Below are 17,978 nucleotides of genomic sequence, written 5' to 3'. Positions count from 1 at the left end.
GGGGGAGGGGAGATTTTGAGGCTGGTGAAATCCACATTGATACCATTGGGCTGCAGGGCTCCCAAGCGGAATATGAGTTGCTGTTCTTACAACCTATGGGTGGCATCATTATGGCACTGCAGGAGGCCAAGGATGGACATGTCGTCTAAGGAACGGGAGGGGGAGTTGAAATGGTTCGCAACTGGGAGGTGCAGTTGTTTATTGCGAACCGAGCGTAGGTGTTCTGCAAGCCTCCGCTTGGTTTCCCCAATGTAGAGGAGGCCACACCGTGTACAGCGGATGCAGTATACCACATTGGCGGATGTTCCACCTATCTTCTCCTCGATCCATCTTCAGTCCACCTCCCCCTCTCTCCCTATTTATTTCAGAATCCTCTCCCCATCCCCCTTTTCTGATGAAGGGTCTAGGCCCGTAACATCAGCATTTGTGCTCCTAAGATGCTGCTTGGCCTGCTGTGTTCATCCAGCTCCACACTTTGTTATCTTCAACTCTGGAAATACCGAGATTAGAGTTTTGTGTCACACAACAGGGGAGACCTGTCCAGAGAATCCTTGCCACAAGCAGGGCAGAAGACCACCACTGAAATCACACCCTTTTGAGGCTGTCACCATATCTTGTTCTGTGATGCAAATGTGCAATAAGACAGACAGCCTGTTTAACAGCTACTGTGAAAGGTTAAGTATGTCAGGCAAGTGTGAGGATTACAGGCAGGTTGAGCTTTGGGAGGGATTGAGTGCCAAATAGGTTGCAGCATGCCAACAAGTGGATCAGTGTTTCAGTGGATTTCAATCCCATGGTGGTGGAGGATGTTGTGCCAGTGTGGGGATGCAGTTGGGAGAGAACCATGCTGGGCATGTAGGGTTGGGTTGGCCAGGCCAGGTCAGGGTGGATACCAAAGGTTCAGTTTAATAGTTACCCAGGAGATCAAATAGTTTTTCACCCCTCAATTTTCCTGGCAGCTATTACCGGTAACTATTAGCCTTGTATTACAGGATGATACGGATGGGCTGGTCAGTGGTACATGGAATCAAATCTGGACAAGTGTGAAGTGATCTACGTGTGTGGGACAAACAAGGCTAGGGAATACATGATGAACAGAGGACACGGAGGATCAGAGGGACCTTGGTGTGCATGTCAACTGATTCTCTAAAGTAATGGAACAGGTAGATAAAGTGGTTAGGGCGGCTTATGGGATACTTGCCCTTATTAGCTAAGGTATAGAGTTTAAGAGCAGATAGGTTATGCTGGAACAATATAAAATTCTCCAGAGGTCACAGAGGGAGCATTGCGTGCGGTTCTGGAATTGCTGCTATAGGAGGGATGTGTGTACACCAGAGAGGGTGCAGAGATTTGCCAGGATGTTGCCTGGACTAGAGTGTTCATGTGAAATACTGGATAGAATGAAGTTGTTTTCCTTGGAGTAGAGGAGACTGAGAAACATGGTTAAGATTACTAAAATCTGAGGGACAAAGAAAAGAACATTTCCCTTTGGTGGAGGGATCAATGACCAGAGGGCATGGATTGAAGGTAATGGGCAGAAGGTTTACAGAGGTAGCAAGGAAATCAAAACTTTCATGTAGAGGGTGGTGGGGATCTGGATCACTCTGCCTGTAAGGGTGGAAGAATCAGAAACACTCATAACATTCAAGTATTGAGATGTGTACTTGTGATGCAAAAGCATACAAGGCCATGGGCCAAGTGCTGGAAAATGAGATTAGAATAGTCAGATGTTAGTTTTTGACCAGTGTGGACTTGACAGACAGAAGCCTATCAGCTAAAAATGAGTTTATCACAAAAACACGCATTTTAAATTACTGTTAATTTACCACTTGTAAGCAAATTTTAAAACTACTAAAAATGTGTAAATCTATTTTTGAATTGGATTTGAGTCTGCAGACAGTTACTAGAAAATAAAGACAAAAATCAAAAGCTTTTAAATAAATGCCAGTGCCCAAAAGATTCAACTTAATTTTTCAGAGTATCCTCAAGTAACAAGTGGAAACTCCCAATGACGATTAATTTGATCTGGGCCACGGCCAATTTTGTGGACGGGGTCTGCTTCTCGAACGATGGTTTTAAATCCAGTGCAAATAATCACAAACTACAATTGTGTGGAACTTAATTTGTATTGAAGTTCAGTGAGTTTCTGCTCCAGTTTTAGGGACGTTCGTAAAGCTCAGAAAAAGGGTCAATCGAACTTAAAATCCAGACATCGTGCTAGTCTCCTTTTGTTTTAAAATTTTACTTTATCAAAATCAAAGGGAGGCATTTTGTCTTTACTTAAAAGCAACTATTGGAAACATTCTGCTCATCAGGCAGCACCTGTACAGAAAGAAACAAAAGTTCATAATTCCTGTCAATTGCCGATTGTCAGAAGTGGGAACAGGAAATGACGTAGTAGGTTTTAAGCAATTACAAGCAGGATGCAGATTATGTTGGGCAAGCAGAAGTCTGCAAACATGTTTGTATCTTTGAATTTGTAAACATGAGCAATTGGGCCACACCTCTTGTGTTAGTGAAGAAGAAAAATGGATGAGTACACATCTGCAGTGATTTCAAGGTCTCAATTAGCACTATCCTTTGCCTTTAATCGCTGACCTATTTGCTAGATTAGCTGGAGGTCAGCTTTTCAGTTAGGCTTCCCAAGAATCAACTGATTTCCAGAAGAATGCAGATCGAGTTTCAGAAATACTTGACAATGACAATACAATAAAGGACTATTTGAGTTTGAGAGATTTCAATTTGGAATCATATCTGTTTTATTCGGCAGAGCCACAGATCAGATTTTAGGGAATTGGAAAGAGTCCAGTGACACCTAGATGATATTTTAGTCACGGGGAGAAGAGAAAGAGCCACAATTTAGAGGCTACCCTACAGAGATTTCAAGATTATGGCCTAAGACTGAGCAAAGGCAAATGAAAATTTATTAAAAACTTCTATTTAAAATTTAGACCATGTCATTACATGGGACTATACAAGTCATGTTCAAAAATAAAAGCCCCAACTGGGGCACCGGCACCTAAAAATGTAAACGAATAGCAATGGGCTTGCTGAATGACTGTCGCAGGTTTCTTTCAAATCATGTAACTACTCACATGTCATTGCACAATTTATTAGGCCACAACATGAACTGAAAGTGTGGAAAAGCAGTTACACAAGCCAAAAAGTCTTCATTAAATTGAGTTGTCCTGACCCATTTTGACCAAAGTTGCCGTCGTAACTAGTAAGCAACGTATTAGGGGCGGCACAGTGGCTCTGTGGTTAGCACTGCAGCCTCACAGCACCAAGGACCCGGGTTCAATTCTAGACTCAGTAACTGTCTGTGCGGAGTTTGCACATTGTCCCCGTGTCTGCGTGGGTTTCCTCCCACAGTCCAAAGATGTACAGACTAGGTGGATCGGCCATGCTAAATTGCCCGTAGTGTTCAGGGGTGTGAGAGTTATAGGAGGATGGGTTTGGGTGGGATGCTCCAAGGGGCAGGTGTGGACTTGTTGGGCTGAAGGGCCTGTTTCCACACTGTAGGGAATCGAATTGAATCGAAATCGAATCTATCATCTTCTGGAGTAGGAGCAGTCATTTCTCACATATTACTGAACAGTGAAAAGCAGCCAATAGCTTTTACTTCAACAACAACTAAAACCAAAAAAAAAACTGCAGATGCTGGAAATTGTAAACAAAAACAGAAATTGCTGAAAAAAACTCGGTTGGTCTGGCAGCATCTGTGAAGAGAAATCAGAGTTAACATTGGATCTGGTCACCCTTCTTAGAACTGAGCTTTTGCATCAAGATTGCTAAAGAAGTGCAGAGATGAATCATGCACAGATAAAGAAAGAAGCTCCAAGAATCATTTTTGGAATTCGGCAATTCCACCAATACCTGTATGGCTGGGAATTTACCTGACTAACAGTCCACAGATTACAATATTTGGGCATCAGGCAGGAACATCTCTAGTAATGAGCTGTATGCAGAAGTGTGTAATTGTTGCTATCAGCTCCCACATACAATTCAGTATCAGCTATCCAATTTGCATGAGAATGCTGATGGACTCCTTTGCCAAATGAGTCAACTACAATCAGTCCTTATGTAGGCATTTTCTACTTACAACAAGTATAGAATACTCCAGTAACAGAAAGACAATTTAAATAGTACTCTAGAAATGTACCATTACTACCAAAAATGATGGGCATGGTACTTTGTGGCAAGATCATAGAAGCAACTCTAGAACAGAAGCTGTATGTCTCACAGAAGCTGGAAGCATATATAGGAGCAGGATGAGGGTCATTACTCTGTCACAGCTAAAGAAACAGATGTTAAATCAACTACACAAACATCACTGTGACATTGTCAGAAGCCATTTTTAGTGGCCAGGACTCCACTCCAAAATTGAGGAGAAGGTCAGAATATGTGGTTTGTGCAAGAGTTTGCAATCAACCTCTGTTAGAACCATTATACCCAACACACCAGAGGTTAAAATCAACAAGAAAAATAAACAAATGCCTCAACTGTGCAAACACCCACACAGGAAGCAACTTTTCTACATATAACCCACTGTTATATATATGATTGTAAATATTTACGACGTTTTCACTGCAGGAACCCATAATGCATTGCGTATTTGTGAATGGCTGACTGTCATTTTAAGAGTCCAAACATGTGATGTAATGATGACAATATCAGTCATTTTGTATGGACAAAAGGCTCTCTCTAACCCAGTTCTGTGGAAGGGTCACTTGACCTCAAATGTTAATTCTGCCTTTTCTTTCCACAGATGCTACCAGACCTTTTGAGCTTTTACAGAAATTTCTGTTTTGGTTTTCTCTCTAACCTTGTTGCCACAGAACAAATGCCTCTATAATAAAGCTGCTGCTGTTTAATGGTTTGGCTTCTTGGTTCTTCTTAGAACTTAAGACTATCACACAGTAGATGTTCATGATTCAGCACAGTAAAGTTCCTCTAGATATTTTATTTTCACTTATCCATTATCACTTTCTTTGGCTTGCACAACCAACTCCTGTCATTTCATCTCTCTTGCATTCCATACCTTCATAGATGTTCCTTTTCATCCCCTTTCCCATGTGTGTCCCCATTTTTACTTGCTTTAAACATTTTACATTTTTTCAGTTCAAATGGAAGAACCATCAACCTGAAATAATAATTCCAAAGATGATGCCAGGCCTGTTGATTATTTCCAGAAACTTTTGTTTTTATTTGCGAGTTCCAGCATTTCTTATATTTGACTCTCACAATCTGTTTTTTTAATACAATTTAGTTCTTTGAAAAACTAAAACTCATTTATAAAAGGAGAGCTACAGCCAATTGCTATTGGATTGTAATGCTATATTGGATATCAACTAATATTTGGAAATAATGATTTTCTGATTTAATAAAACTGAAATTGTGATTTACTTTCCCATTTTGTAAAGCAAAATGCAAGATGTCAACTTTTAAAAATGCACTTGCAAAAAATGAGTTAAAGATCACAAAACAAGCTCTGTGCAGAGCTTTTCTTTGCAGCGCATCTAGAACAAAGTAGCACAATCTAATGGCTAGATCTTTAGGACGTTTTACACAATTAAAAGCATAAATAATCCTTTGCAGCCTTTCATAAAGTAATATCTCATCAAATTCTCAACTCAAATTCAAAAACAGACCATAACGAATCCATGCAGGTACAGCACAATTACTTGGTCTCTTGTGATTTAATTTTAGGTGTACTTACAGTACAAAATGCTTGCACATTATTGGACAACACGGCTCTACAACAGTAAAGGTAAAGTTGACATAGTCTCAGAAAATCATAAGGCTACTCTCCCATTACAGAAAGATGACTGGTGGGGAGTTTACCTTGAAGGTCACAATGCTTCAGGCAAGGGGTGACATTGAGAAGGTGGGACCTTCATGGTAACATCAGCCAATAGATGAACTGAACGCACATTGCTGATGTCACTCTGCATTGCAAACCAGTTATCCAGTCAACTGAGCTAGTGAGTGGAATCCAAGTGTGAGTAACTCCCTAATTAGGATCATTTCCCCAAGGGCAAAAGGTTGGACATATTTGGGGCAGCACAGTGGCTCAGTGGTTAGCACTGCTGCCTCACAGCGCCAGGGACCCGGGCTCGATTCCACCTTTGGGCACCTGACTGTGTGGAGTTTGCATATTCTCCCCGTGTCTGCTTGGGTTTCCTCCTACAGTCCACAGATGGTGTAGGTTAAATGAACTGGCCATGCTAAATTGCCCATAGCAGTCAGGGGATGCGTAGATGGATTACAGGGAAAGGGTAATGGGTCTGGGTGGGGTGCTCTGAAGGTCGGTGTGGACTTGTTGGGCTGAAGGGCCTGTTTCCACACTGTAGCGGTTCTATGATGATTTAAATAGGAAAGTAAATCTAAAACGGCTATTATAATTACATACAATCAGAATTTAGCATGGAATGAAAAAGAAATCTATTTGCAATCTAACAGACGACAAAACTTAGAAACCAACCCTTCTTTGCACTTTGCAGAGTTGTATATGGAAAGGCAGTGCTGACTACATTGTAGGTTTTATTCTGTTTTGCATTTGTTTGTCCTTTAAAAGAACATATAATAGTCTATCTTCAGATAGAGCTGTGACATAAAATGAAGTTAAGGAATGTAAGATATTAAATCTCAAAAATCACACCCATTCACTTCCATATTTCCACTTTACTTACTTGTTGCTCCAGTTTTTCCCATCTTTACACCCGAGCTGTCGGAGAACACTGCATCTGTAATGGGAAAACAGTAAAAGAAAGAAAAATAATTCATCAAACTCAAAATATAGATTTGGCAGCTGAGATTCCAAATGAAAGCAATGACACTTACCTGTTAATGAAGTCTATTGCTTGTGCTTTCAGCTGTTCTGCACTGTGCAAATCTGCAAGAATGAGAATTTCTGCCACATTTTCGACTGAAAGGTTACTACACAAGGTTTCTTCACACATAACCTTCAAACGATCTAGTGCGTACTGGAAGGACAGCAGAAAAATATTGATTATCTCATAAAACTGGCAACTGTCAAGTAGAAACATCATCTACTGCCTTTAGAATTAATATGCACATCTTTTCTGCAAGTTAGCACGCCTTCCTAAAAGTTTAAAAAAAACAGTTGAATTCTACACCAATTCTGGCTCATTTATAACAAGAAGCTTTTTCTTTCCCTTTAAGGCACTGAGGAATACAAAACGCTACAGCTTGGTGATACACACTTTCTCCCTTCCCCTCTCCATCCCCTGTTCCAAACACACCTCTTGTCATGCATTTACGATCCCTTCTCACCTTCCACTCTGATACTGAATGTTCTGTAATCAGTAAAAGTCTTATTTCTTATCTTGCTGCACCCCCACCTTAAATGAATTAAGAGCATGACACGACACTGAACTCACTTCCACTGCCTTCACCTCTGTGCTAATTTTTTTGGACAAGAGTCTTCTCCCCATCCGACAGATCCCTTCAACTGAGACCTGTCCCTCCAGCTGTTTATTTGTACTCTACCTGTTTGTTGAGAACTATCGATATGACACTATTCATTTCAATTTCTCTGCTCCTCCCATCCTCCCAACCCCCCAGCTGCACTCATCCCAACCTACTGCCCTCTGAACTGGCTGCAGTCCATACTCTCAGATCCAAACCTGACTTTGTAATCAAGCCTGCCAACAAAAGTGGTGCAATTGTTGTCTGCCGTACTGAAGACTGCATTGCAGAGCTCTCAGATACGTCCTCCTGTCTCTCCCTGAATCTCAACCCCGCTAAGGAACACTAGGCTACTGTGTCCCCACAATGGTCATCAACCTCATTTCATCTACTGATCTTGTCGCCACTGCCTCCAAGCTCATACTCCTAAAATCCCGTGAAGCTGCTTCTACTACTTTCCCAAAATCTACAAACAGGACTGTCCAGGCAAGTCCTATTGCTTCTGCCTCGAACTGATTTTTTTCATCCTTCTTCTGGTCCCTTCCCACTTACACCCCATAATTCTTCTGATGCTTTACAGGAGTTCCAGAATTTCCAGTTTGTGGGCTCTAGCCATGTCTTCTTTACCATGGACATACACATCTATACCCAATCAGGATGGTCTCAGCACTCTCAGCTTCTTCCTTGAAGGAAGGCCTGAACCAACTTCATCCATTACTAGACCTCCCCAGCAAGCTTGTCCTCACTCTGAACATCATCTTTTAATCCTTCTCACTTTCTTCAGGTCAGCAGGTTGGCCACAGTACCTGCATGGACCCCAGCTATGCCTGTTTTTTTGCGAGATACGTGGGTGCCAGCATGACCCGTACCCACAACTCCTTTTTATAGAATCTTTACAGTGTACAAACAGGTCATTTGGCCCAACATGATCACACTGACTCTTGATAGACATCACACCCAGGCTCTCACCCTTACATTATCCCTGTAACCCTGCACTTGCCACGACTAATTCAGTTAACTTACCCATTCCTGGACGCTATGGGCAATTTAGCATGGCCAATTCACCTAACCTGCACATCTTTAGACAGGAGGAGGAAACTCATGCAGACATGGGGCAAATGTACAAACTGCACACAGCCATTCATCTGAATCGAACTGGGTCCCGAGTGCTGTGAAGCTGCAGTGCCGGTTTCCTCTGCAGGCTCCAGTTTCCTTCCATGTTCCAAAGATGTGCAGGTTAGATGGATTGGCCATGCTCAATTGCCCGTAGCATCCAGGGATGTGCAGGTTAAGTGGATTAGCCATGGGAAATTCACAGTTACAGGGATAGGGGAAGGGTTGGATCTGGTAGGATGCTCTTCGGAGGGAGGGTGTGGACTTAATGGGCCTAATGGCCTGCTTCCACGCTAGAAGGGTTCTACGATTTCTGGGGATAGGCTGGCTATAACTCCAATACAAATCCAACTGATTCCCACAGTTACCTTGACTACAGATCCCTACACTCCGCTTCCTGTAAAAGCTATTTCATTTTCCCAGTGCCTCTATCACTGCCTCGTGTTCGGGTGGGGGAGCCCAATTATTTTTGTCTCCATCTCCACCTATTATTTACTCCTCCCCACCCCTTCTTCAACATATACCAACCTTTTCCAAGCTACAGTCAGTTCTGAAGAAAGGTCACTGAGCCCGAACGTTAACTCAGCTTTCTGTCTACAGATACTGCCATACCTGTTGAGATTTTCCAGCAATTTTTGTTTTTGTTGTGAATTCAAAACCATCCCTGTTTTCAATGATTTCAAAATATAACTACATTGTCATTAAGCAAACCTAATGGTCAGTTTAACTTTGTAACAAAGTTAAACTGACCATTAGGTTTGCTTAATGACAATGTAGTTATATTTTGAAATCATTGAAAACAGGGATTGGTTTTGAATTCACAACAAAAACAACAATTGCTGGAAAATCTCAACAGGTATGGCAGTATCTGTAGACAGAAAGCTGAGTTAACGTTCGGGCTCAGTGACCTTTCTTCAGAACTGACTGTAGCTTGGAAAAGGTTGGTATATGTTGAAGAAGGGGTGGGGAGGAGTAAATAATAGGTGGAGATGGAGACAAAAATAATTGGGCTCCCCCACCCGAACACGAGGCAGTGATAGAGGCACTGGGAAAATGAAATAGCTTTTACAGGAAGCTACAAGTGAACAGGTGAAAATTGGGGCCTATTTCACAACGTAAACAAAAATTTTAAAGTCTTCTCTCGAGCGAATGTCTTAACAAAAATTTGTTCAAGAAAGATAATTAAGAATTCCAATTCAATTGCTGGGTGAGAGATTCCCCTTATTCTCAAAATACATCCTTGACCCGAATCCCAAAATACATATTTTCACTAGTCATTAAAGTGGATGGGATGTATTCACAATTACATCAATTTCATGGCTCCCAGGTGAGAAGTATGAGAATGTAACGGGAAATTGTGTACTATTTTAAATAATTTTAAGTAGGTCAAAAATGATTAAAAATGGCAGAAACCAAATTTCTCTGCACTGGCAGATCTGCAAGAATGAAAATTTCTGAAACATTTTTGACTGAAGCCACTACATAAATTTTCTTCAGATAAAATTCTAGACAATCCTGTGTGCGCCTGATGGGGACGAATCATTACCACAGAAATTTATGAAGAATGTATCTTTTTTTCACCCTCAATTTGATAAAATGCTTCAATTAAAAGTACAGAACATTCCACACTATGGCAGTAACTGCCTCGTCAGTGTGTCTCAGATTGTTGAGTCCACTAGTCAATCTGGAAGACATTTCTTGCTTTTAATCCCATTTCATGCAGAGATATTCTACTTCGTTTTTCAAGAACCCGAGCATAACTTTTAATAATTTCTTCAGACCAAGCAAACTAATGCGATTTAGAGTCATACAGCACGGGAGGTTGCCATTTCATCTAATGTGCCTGTGTTAGTTCTTTAAAACTTTTAAATTAATCCCAACGCCATAACCTTTCCCAATGCCTAACAAAAGTTTGCTTTTCGAGTATTCAATTTAAATCCCATTTAAAATTCATTGTTGAATCTGCTTCTAATAGCCTTTTAAATCAGTGCATTCTAGTCTGTAACAACTGTCCTGCCCTGTTTTAAGCAAAATCTTCCAGGTGCAGATCATGCCTAGTAGAAGCGATGGACATATCATCCCTCAAGGATAAGACGGCTAAGTGAAATACATAATATATTCTGACATTTCAATGCAGTAGTGAGGGTTTGATGCATGGAGGGGTGAAGTTTTTTGAACAGCATTTTAAACTATGGTATTAGCTACCTGGTCAAGTAAATATTGAAGATTATCTAAGGTTTTGAAATAGAGTTGTAGCTTGGGTTGAGGGTGCTGAAGTTGTTGAAGTTGGTTGGCTCGCTGAACTGGTTTCTTGTTTCGCACACGTTTGTTACCACACTTTGTAGCATTCTCAGTTCAGCCTCCGATGAAGCGTCAATGTGTTTTCCTGCCTGGTTTTAAAACTCTGGGGTCCGTTGAGATGGGCTGCCTCACTTCCAGGTTTCCTTCATAACGGAATGTATATGGGGTTGAGTTCATTTTCGGGAGGAGAGCGAGAGCGAGACAGAGAAAGCATCAGGAGGTTGCTGGGAAGGTAAGGTTTTCTTTTCCCACTTTAAAAAGCTTACCTCAAGCGGGAGCGGTCTTCATTTATTTGGGCAGCGGCTGAACCCGAGACACTACACGTGTAGTGTCTCCCACCCGCCTTCGTCCTCTGACCAAAAAAAGAGAATCGGTGGTGTGTAGATAAGGTAAGGCTTTTTCTATTTCACGTTTCTTTATATATATCGTGTGACTGCCAAAAAACTTTTTTGGTTTCTTTTTCATTTATCTAAGTTAAGTTTAATAATGTCAGGAGGTCTCACACCCGTGTTGTGCTCCTCTTGCTCAATGTGGGAGCTCAGGGACAGGGCTGATGTCCCTGGCTCCTTCACGTGCAGGAGGTGTGTCCAGCTGCAGCTTGTCAGACCGCATGGCGGCTCTGGAGCTGCGGATGGACTCACTTTGGAGCATACGCAATGCTGAGGGGGTCATGGAGAGGACGTTTAGCAAGCTGGTCACACCACAGATTGGGATTGCTGAGGGAAAAAGCGAATGGGTGACCAAAAGGCAGGGAAAGAGCAGGAAGGCAGTGCAGATGTCCCCTGTGGTCATCTCCCTTCAAAACAGGTATTCCGTTTTGGATACTGTTGGGGGAGATGGCTCACCAGGGGAAGACAGCAGTAGCCAGGTTCAAGGCACCGTGGTTGGCTCTGCTGTACAGAAGGGCAGGAAAGAGAATGGAAGGGTGATAGTCATTGGGGATTCAATTGTAAGGGGAGTAGATAGGCGGTTCTGGGGTCGAAAACGGGACTCCCGAATGGTATGTTGCCTCCCAGGTGCACGGGTCAGGGGCATCTCCGATCGACTGCAGAACATTCTGAAGGGGGAGGATGAACAGCCTGTTGTCGTGGTGCATATAGGCACCATCGATATAGGCAGAAAACGGGATGAGGTCTTACAAGGAAAATTTAGGGAGTTAGGAGTCAAGTTAAAAAATAGGACCTCAAAAGGTAGTAATCTCATGATCGCTACCGGTGCCATGTGCTCTTCAGTGCAGAAATGAAAGAATAGCCAGGATGAATGCGTAGCTTGAGAGATGGTGTAGGAGGGAGGGGTTCAGATGTTTGGGACAGGTTCTGGGGAAGGTGGGACTATTACAAATTGGACGGTCTACACCTGAACCAGACTGGAACCAATGTCCTTGGGGGTACTTTTGCTGTGAGGGAGGGTTTAAACTAATGTGGCAGGGGGATGGGAACCAAATATTGGACAGAAAAGTGGGAGTAACGAAAGCCTGTAGGGAACTAGATAATGGAGTCAGTGTGACTAAAGGGAATAGTAGTCGGGGAGCAGATGATGAACACAAAGGGACAGGTGGTCTGAGGTGCATTTGTTTTAATGCGAGAAGTGTAGTAGATAGGGCAGAGAGAGCACTGGCCTAGTCCCGGGGCAGAGCGAGCACAGGCTGAGACCCGGGGCAGAGCGAGCACAGGCCGAGTCCCGGGGCAGAGCGAGCACAGGCCGAGTCCCGGGGCAGAGCGAGCACAGGCCGAGTCCCGGGGGTAAAGTGAACATAGGCTGAGTCCCGGGGGTAAAGTGAACATAGGCTGAGTCCAGGGGCAGAGCGAGCACAGGCCCAGTCCCGGGCAGAGCGAGCACAAGCTGAGTCCAGGGGCAGAGCGAGCACAGTCTAGCCCAGGGGCAGAGCGAGCACAGGCCTAGTTCTGGGTCAGACCAGGTAAGGATGGTATCAGAGATAATGGGAACTGCAGATGCTGGAGAATCCAAGATAATAAAGTGTGAAGCTGGATGAACACAGCAGGCCAAGCAGCATCTCAGGAGCACAAAAGCTGACGTTTCGGGCCTAGACCCTTCATCAGAGATCTGATGAAGAGTCTAGGCCTGAAACGTCAGCTTTTGTGCTCCTGAGATGCTGCTTGGCCTGCTGTGTTCATCCAGCTCCACACTTTATTATCCAGGTAAGGATGGTAGTTTCTTTCTCTAAAAGGTCATCAGTGAACCAGGTGGATTTTTCATGACAATCGACAATATATTCCGGTCATTAGTAGGCTGTCAGTTTCAAACTTCTATTACATTCAAATTCCACCATCGACTGTGATGGGATCTGAATCCAGGAATCGGTGCCTCTGGAATAACAGTGCAGCAATAATACCACCATTACTACTGAAGTTCAGCACCTGTTCTGTGTGTGGGGCTTTTTGGTGTACTTTCGTTTGCAGTTCTCCATTTGCCTTGTGCTCTACCATGAGCATGTTGTCTTTCGAGATGGTTTCACCTGGGTTGTGCTCTTGTTCAACCCCATGCCAACCCTACAAATGGCTCACCCAAACTAAGGACCCACCCCCTGCCACAGGCAGGACCAAATGTCAGCTACAAGATCCCCTTCAGAGACTGTGATAAACACTGCATTGGACAAACAGGAAGGAAACTAACAAGAAGAGTACATGAACACCAACTGGCTACAAAAAGGCACGACCAATACTCACTCATCTCAATCCACATGGACAAGGAGAACCACCACTTCAACTGGGACAAGACCAAGATCCTGGGACAGGCAAGGCAGAGACAGGCAAGAGAATTCCACGAAGCATGGCATTCCACGAAGCATGCTATTAATAAACGCACTGAACTCGGCCCCATATACATTCCATTATGAAGGAAAAATGGAAGTGAGACAATCCATCTCAACAGACCCCAGAGTTTTAAAACCAGGCGGGAAAACATACTGATGCTTCATCGGAGGCTGTACTGTTGATGTTAACAAGTATGGTACCAAAACGCCTGCGAAACAAGAAACCAGCTCGGTGAGCCAACCAATTTTAACAACCTCAACACCCACATCTGAGCTATACATCTACTCCAAAACCTTACAGAATCTTCAATATTTTCTTGACCAGGTAGCTAATACCTCAGTTTAAAATGCTGTTCAAAAGACTTCACCCCTCCGTGCATCGCACTCACTACCGCATTGAAATGTCAGATTACATTACGTATTTCACTTAGCCATCTTCCTGGTGTATCAATGTAAAAGAATGCTTCCTGATGATGAGACTGCCTGAAACTTTTTTCTGGCACTACCTCTTGAATGTTCATTACTTACTTTATCTGCTGCAGCCAACAGATTATCAGCCATCTTATCGAGATTTGGTGCTTTTCCTGTGTAGATAAATCTCATCATTTCCTTAAACACCTCAGGATCCACATCATTTATTTCTACTCTGTTCTATTGAGAAAAAAGATTAAAATGTAATATTAAAAATAATATAAATGATTACAAGTTTAAAGATGTGACACCATCTCTAATATTCATTCAATGCATTAACTGCAATTCTACCACAATATTAACGGTAATTTAGAGGTTTACACAAAGCTGCACTGTTAGAATTCAAACGCATATTACCAAAAAGTTTAAACAAAGGTGTGAAAAAACATACCAACAGGCCTGTCAAAGGCTATTAAATCTTAAAACGAACAATAATGACAAATCTTACCTTCTTACTTTCTTCCATTTCATGTTCAAACATTGCATTAAAAACTGGAGACCGTGCTGACAAAAAGGAAGGAAGGGTCATAAGACCAAGAATTCTTCAATTACATAGATAAACGCAATTTTTTTTAAAAAATCAGAAAGTACCTACCTGCTAAAATTGATTTGTGAGCTTTGAATTCTTGTCCACCCACGTAAAGGGAGCAGTCCGTGAATCTAGAACTTTCCAACAGATTTCCCAAATCATCAGCCAGCCGACATTCTGGAACTTTTAGTGTATTCATATTTGATTGACCAGATATATTAACAGAATCTTGAACTACACTCACCTGAGCCATAGGGGAGGAACAAAACAAAAGTCAAAATACAACATTTACAACAGTCTAATAACTTGTATTGTCTTATTTCAGCTGTAGTAAATATTAATAAAGCAATTCTTTTTAATGATTTATTATTCACAGAATTGCTTATGTTAACAAAGGTTTCAGTCATCTTAAACTAGAGGCTAAATGATTCACTGTCACTGTGTTCTTCATAAAAATTCAGGTCAAGGGTCTTTCTTTTGCCATAACCTGAAATCGTGCATGATGCTGCACCCATTTTGCCAGGCAAGCAACTTTCCAATCTGATGACAGCAGAACTTAAAATAAGCATAATGCAGTGTAAATATTCTGGGCCCAAAGAAAGAATGGATACCCATTAGTATGTTCTTGTGTCTTAAACTTTAAAATTTTAATCTATTTAATCATCGTTCATACACGTCGGATGGGGCACAAGAAACAACCTGACAAAGGGAACTTTATTTTTAACATGTACTGCTGTTTTCATTACAAGAGAACTATAATGCAAAAAACATCACTGCGGATAAAAGTTTTTTAAAAAATCAAGAAGTTGAAATTACTTAGTTTATTGCTGTGTCTAAAAATTTGGTAACAAGTTTGAGACAAGCCCCTCACGCCCCATCTATGCAAACACAATCTAACTACATTCCAAATCAGAGTTGACATGATGACCAGTCCTGAGGGTACAGCCAAGTTTCATTTAGATGGAAGATTTGATCGATAGAAGCAAAAGGTCAAGGTTGCTTGAATGTTTTTGCAATTACACATGCAACTTCATGATTTTTTTTAAAAACCAGTTCTTGCTATCTACATGAATGAGTACTTGGGCACAAATGTTAAAGAAATTTTAGACCTTTCACTATATTGACACTTTCAGGCTATATGCTCTAAATACATTATGTGAAGTGATTATTAAATCATTCATTTTGCGATGATCATTATAGTCATTAACTTCTTACCCCCTCAACTGATCTGCACAATATCCAATAATGCATATCAAACAGACTTAATTAATGGCAAACAAAAAAAACAAAATTACAAACAGTTACAACAAGACATCCCTGTACCTGTATTAGAATTGTCTCACTATGAAAGCAAACTACCATTTGCTTTCTTCACAGCTTGCAGCACCCGCGTGTTTACCTTCAGCAACTGGTGTACAAGGACAGTGAGATTTTGAAGTACGTCCTCATTTCCCAGTCTATTGCTGTTCAGATAATTATCTACCTTCCTGTTTTTGGACATGCAATTCCGTTACACATCCATGCCCCATGGTCTCGGGACTATCAGGTTCTTCCTTGAAGAAAGGCCTGACCTAACTCCATCCATTACTAGGCCTCCTTGCCAAGCTAGTCTTCACTCTGAACATTTCTTTTCATTCCTTCAGGTCAGAGGATTGGCCATGTGACCCAGTTAGGCCTGTTTCTTTGATTGCCTTTTAACGAACGTTTCTTGAGGTATGTGAAACATTCCTTCTTCCAGTTCCACCCACAACTTTCTTTTTATAGAATCCCTATAGGGTGGAAACAGGCCTTTTGGCCCTACAAGTCCCAATCAATTCTTAGAAGAGCATCACACACAGCCTCACCCCCCTAACTCTGCATTTTCCACCACTAATCCACTTAATTTACTCATCCCTGAACACTATGGGCAATTTAGCACGATCAATCCACCTAACCTGCATATCTTTGGGCTGTGGGAGAAAACTGCATCCTCCTTTCCGAGCAACTTCTGTTTTTGTTCCTCGTTTCCCAATCTATCACTGCTCAGATAATAATCCATCTTCCTGTTTTTGCGACCAAAGTACATGGGGGGTTAATATTCAAATTTATTTCCCTCAAAAATTTTCCAAAAATTAGCAACAGATGATAAATTCACCAAACATCATGATATCTCTCGTAACCGCGTCAATTAAATAATTACATTCATAACAAATTCATCATGCAGCATATTTAATTTGTCTGCTTAAATGAAAATACAATGCATTAAATTCATAACACCCATTCCCACAGGCCACGTTTCAATTATTACTTTTACAGAACATAATGATATAATTAAGTAGTAATCATGTATAGAGTTTCTCACTTACTCTGAAAATACTCAGATCAAAGTAAAAGTTAGATCACTTAAATATTTATCACTCAGAAGATGCCAGTCAACAGTTAATGTTGTAACCTGTCAGTATACCGATACAATAGATCTAAACTTCTCAGCACAGATGAGCAGTGCTTTAAGGATATTGCCCATTCAGACAACAATTAGGGTCAATGGCATGCTGTGAAAACGTTCAACCAATTTTGTATTTCCTTCCTGAATTACTGTCTCAACATGCCAAATTATGTAAAAATGATCTAACGACAGGAGTACACAAAGCTAATTGAACGAATCATTGACTAAATTATGCACCCGGCATTTTCTAGGAGATTGCATTACATCAGATGTATTTAAATTATGCAAGTCCTCTGTAGGACAATGTTAGGCAATAAGCAAAGATACAAACATCAAAGAAGGCCTCTCTCACTGTTTTAGCATATCTACTGGTTGCAGTATGTAATATTACAACTCTTTTTCAAAATTCATTCACAGGATGACATTATTGCAGGCTAGGCCAACAATTATTGCCCATCCTTAATTGCCCAGACAGTAGTTAAGAGTCGACCGCATTGCTGTGGGTCTGGGGTCACGTGTAGGCCAGGCCAGGTAAGGATGGTAGTTTCCTTCCCTAAAGGACATCAGTAAACCAGATGGGATTTTGTGACAATTCACAATGGTCATTTTTTAGACTCGTAAATTCAGATTTTTTAAAAATTCAAACTCTACCATCTACCGTTGCAGGATCTGAACACGGTCTCCAGAATATTACCTGGGTCTCTGGAATAACTGTCCAGGAATGACAGCCTTTGGCCATCAACCCCTATTACATTTCACATTAGAAAGATATTTAGCAATGCACTAGAAAAATGCTGGCTTAGCAATTATGTGTTCCATTCCACAGACATACATAAACAGTGGCAATGATCACATATTTCTCCCTGAGTAAAATCAAAGACAAAATGATAGCTCAAACAATTAATGCAATATTAACAGCAACTTGTAATCATACA

General features: G+C 41.5%; 1 protein-coding gene across 8 annotated transcripts in view; it reads right to left on the bottom strand.

The window, feature by feature from the left end:
- Positions 1-17,978, bottom strand: part of spopla (speckle type BTB/POZ protein like a) — a 198,277-nt gene that overhangs the window by 2,702 nt on the left and 177,597 nt on the right. For all 8 annotated transcript variants that reach the window (XM_048534638.2, XM_048534634.2, XM_048534633.2 and 5 more), the window contains 5 exons: positions 14,685-14,862; positions 14,538-14,593; positions 14,147-14,269; positions 6,844-6,986; positions 6,693-6,746 (listed from right to left, as the gene is read on the bottom strand). In XM_048534638.2, the coding sequence (XP_048390595.1) occupies positions 6,693-6,746; positions 6,844-6,986; positions 14,147-14,269; positions 14,538-14,593; positions 14,685-14,862 (554 nt within the window). The remainder of the gene's footprint in view (positions 1-6,692; positions 6,747-6,843; positions 6,987-14,146; positions 14,270-14,537; positions 14,594-14,684; positions 14,863-17,978) is intronic.

The sequence above is a fragment of the Stegostoma tigrinum genome, chromosome 7, assembly GCF_030684315.1.
Source record: "Stegostoma tigrinum isolate sSteTig4 chromosome 7, sSteTig4.hap1, whole genome shotgun sequence".
NCBI classification, from domain to species: domain Eukaryota; kingdom Metazoa; phylum Chordata; class Chondrichthyes; order Orectolobiformes; family Stegostomatidae; genus Stegostoma; species Stegostoma tigrinum.
Note: the sequence above shows the minus strand (reverse complement) of the source record. Positions and strands in the feature narration are given on the sequence as shown.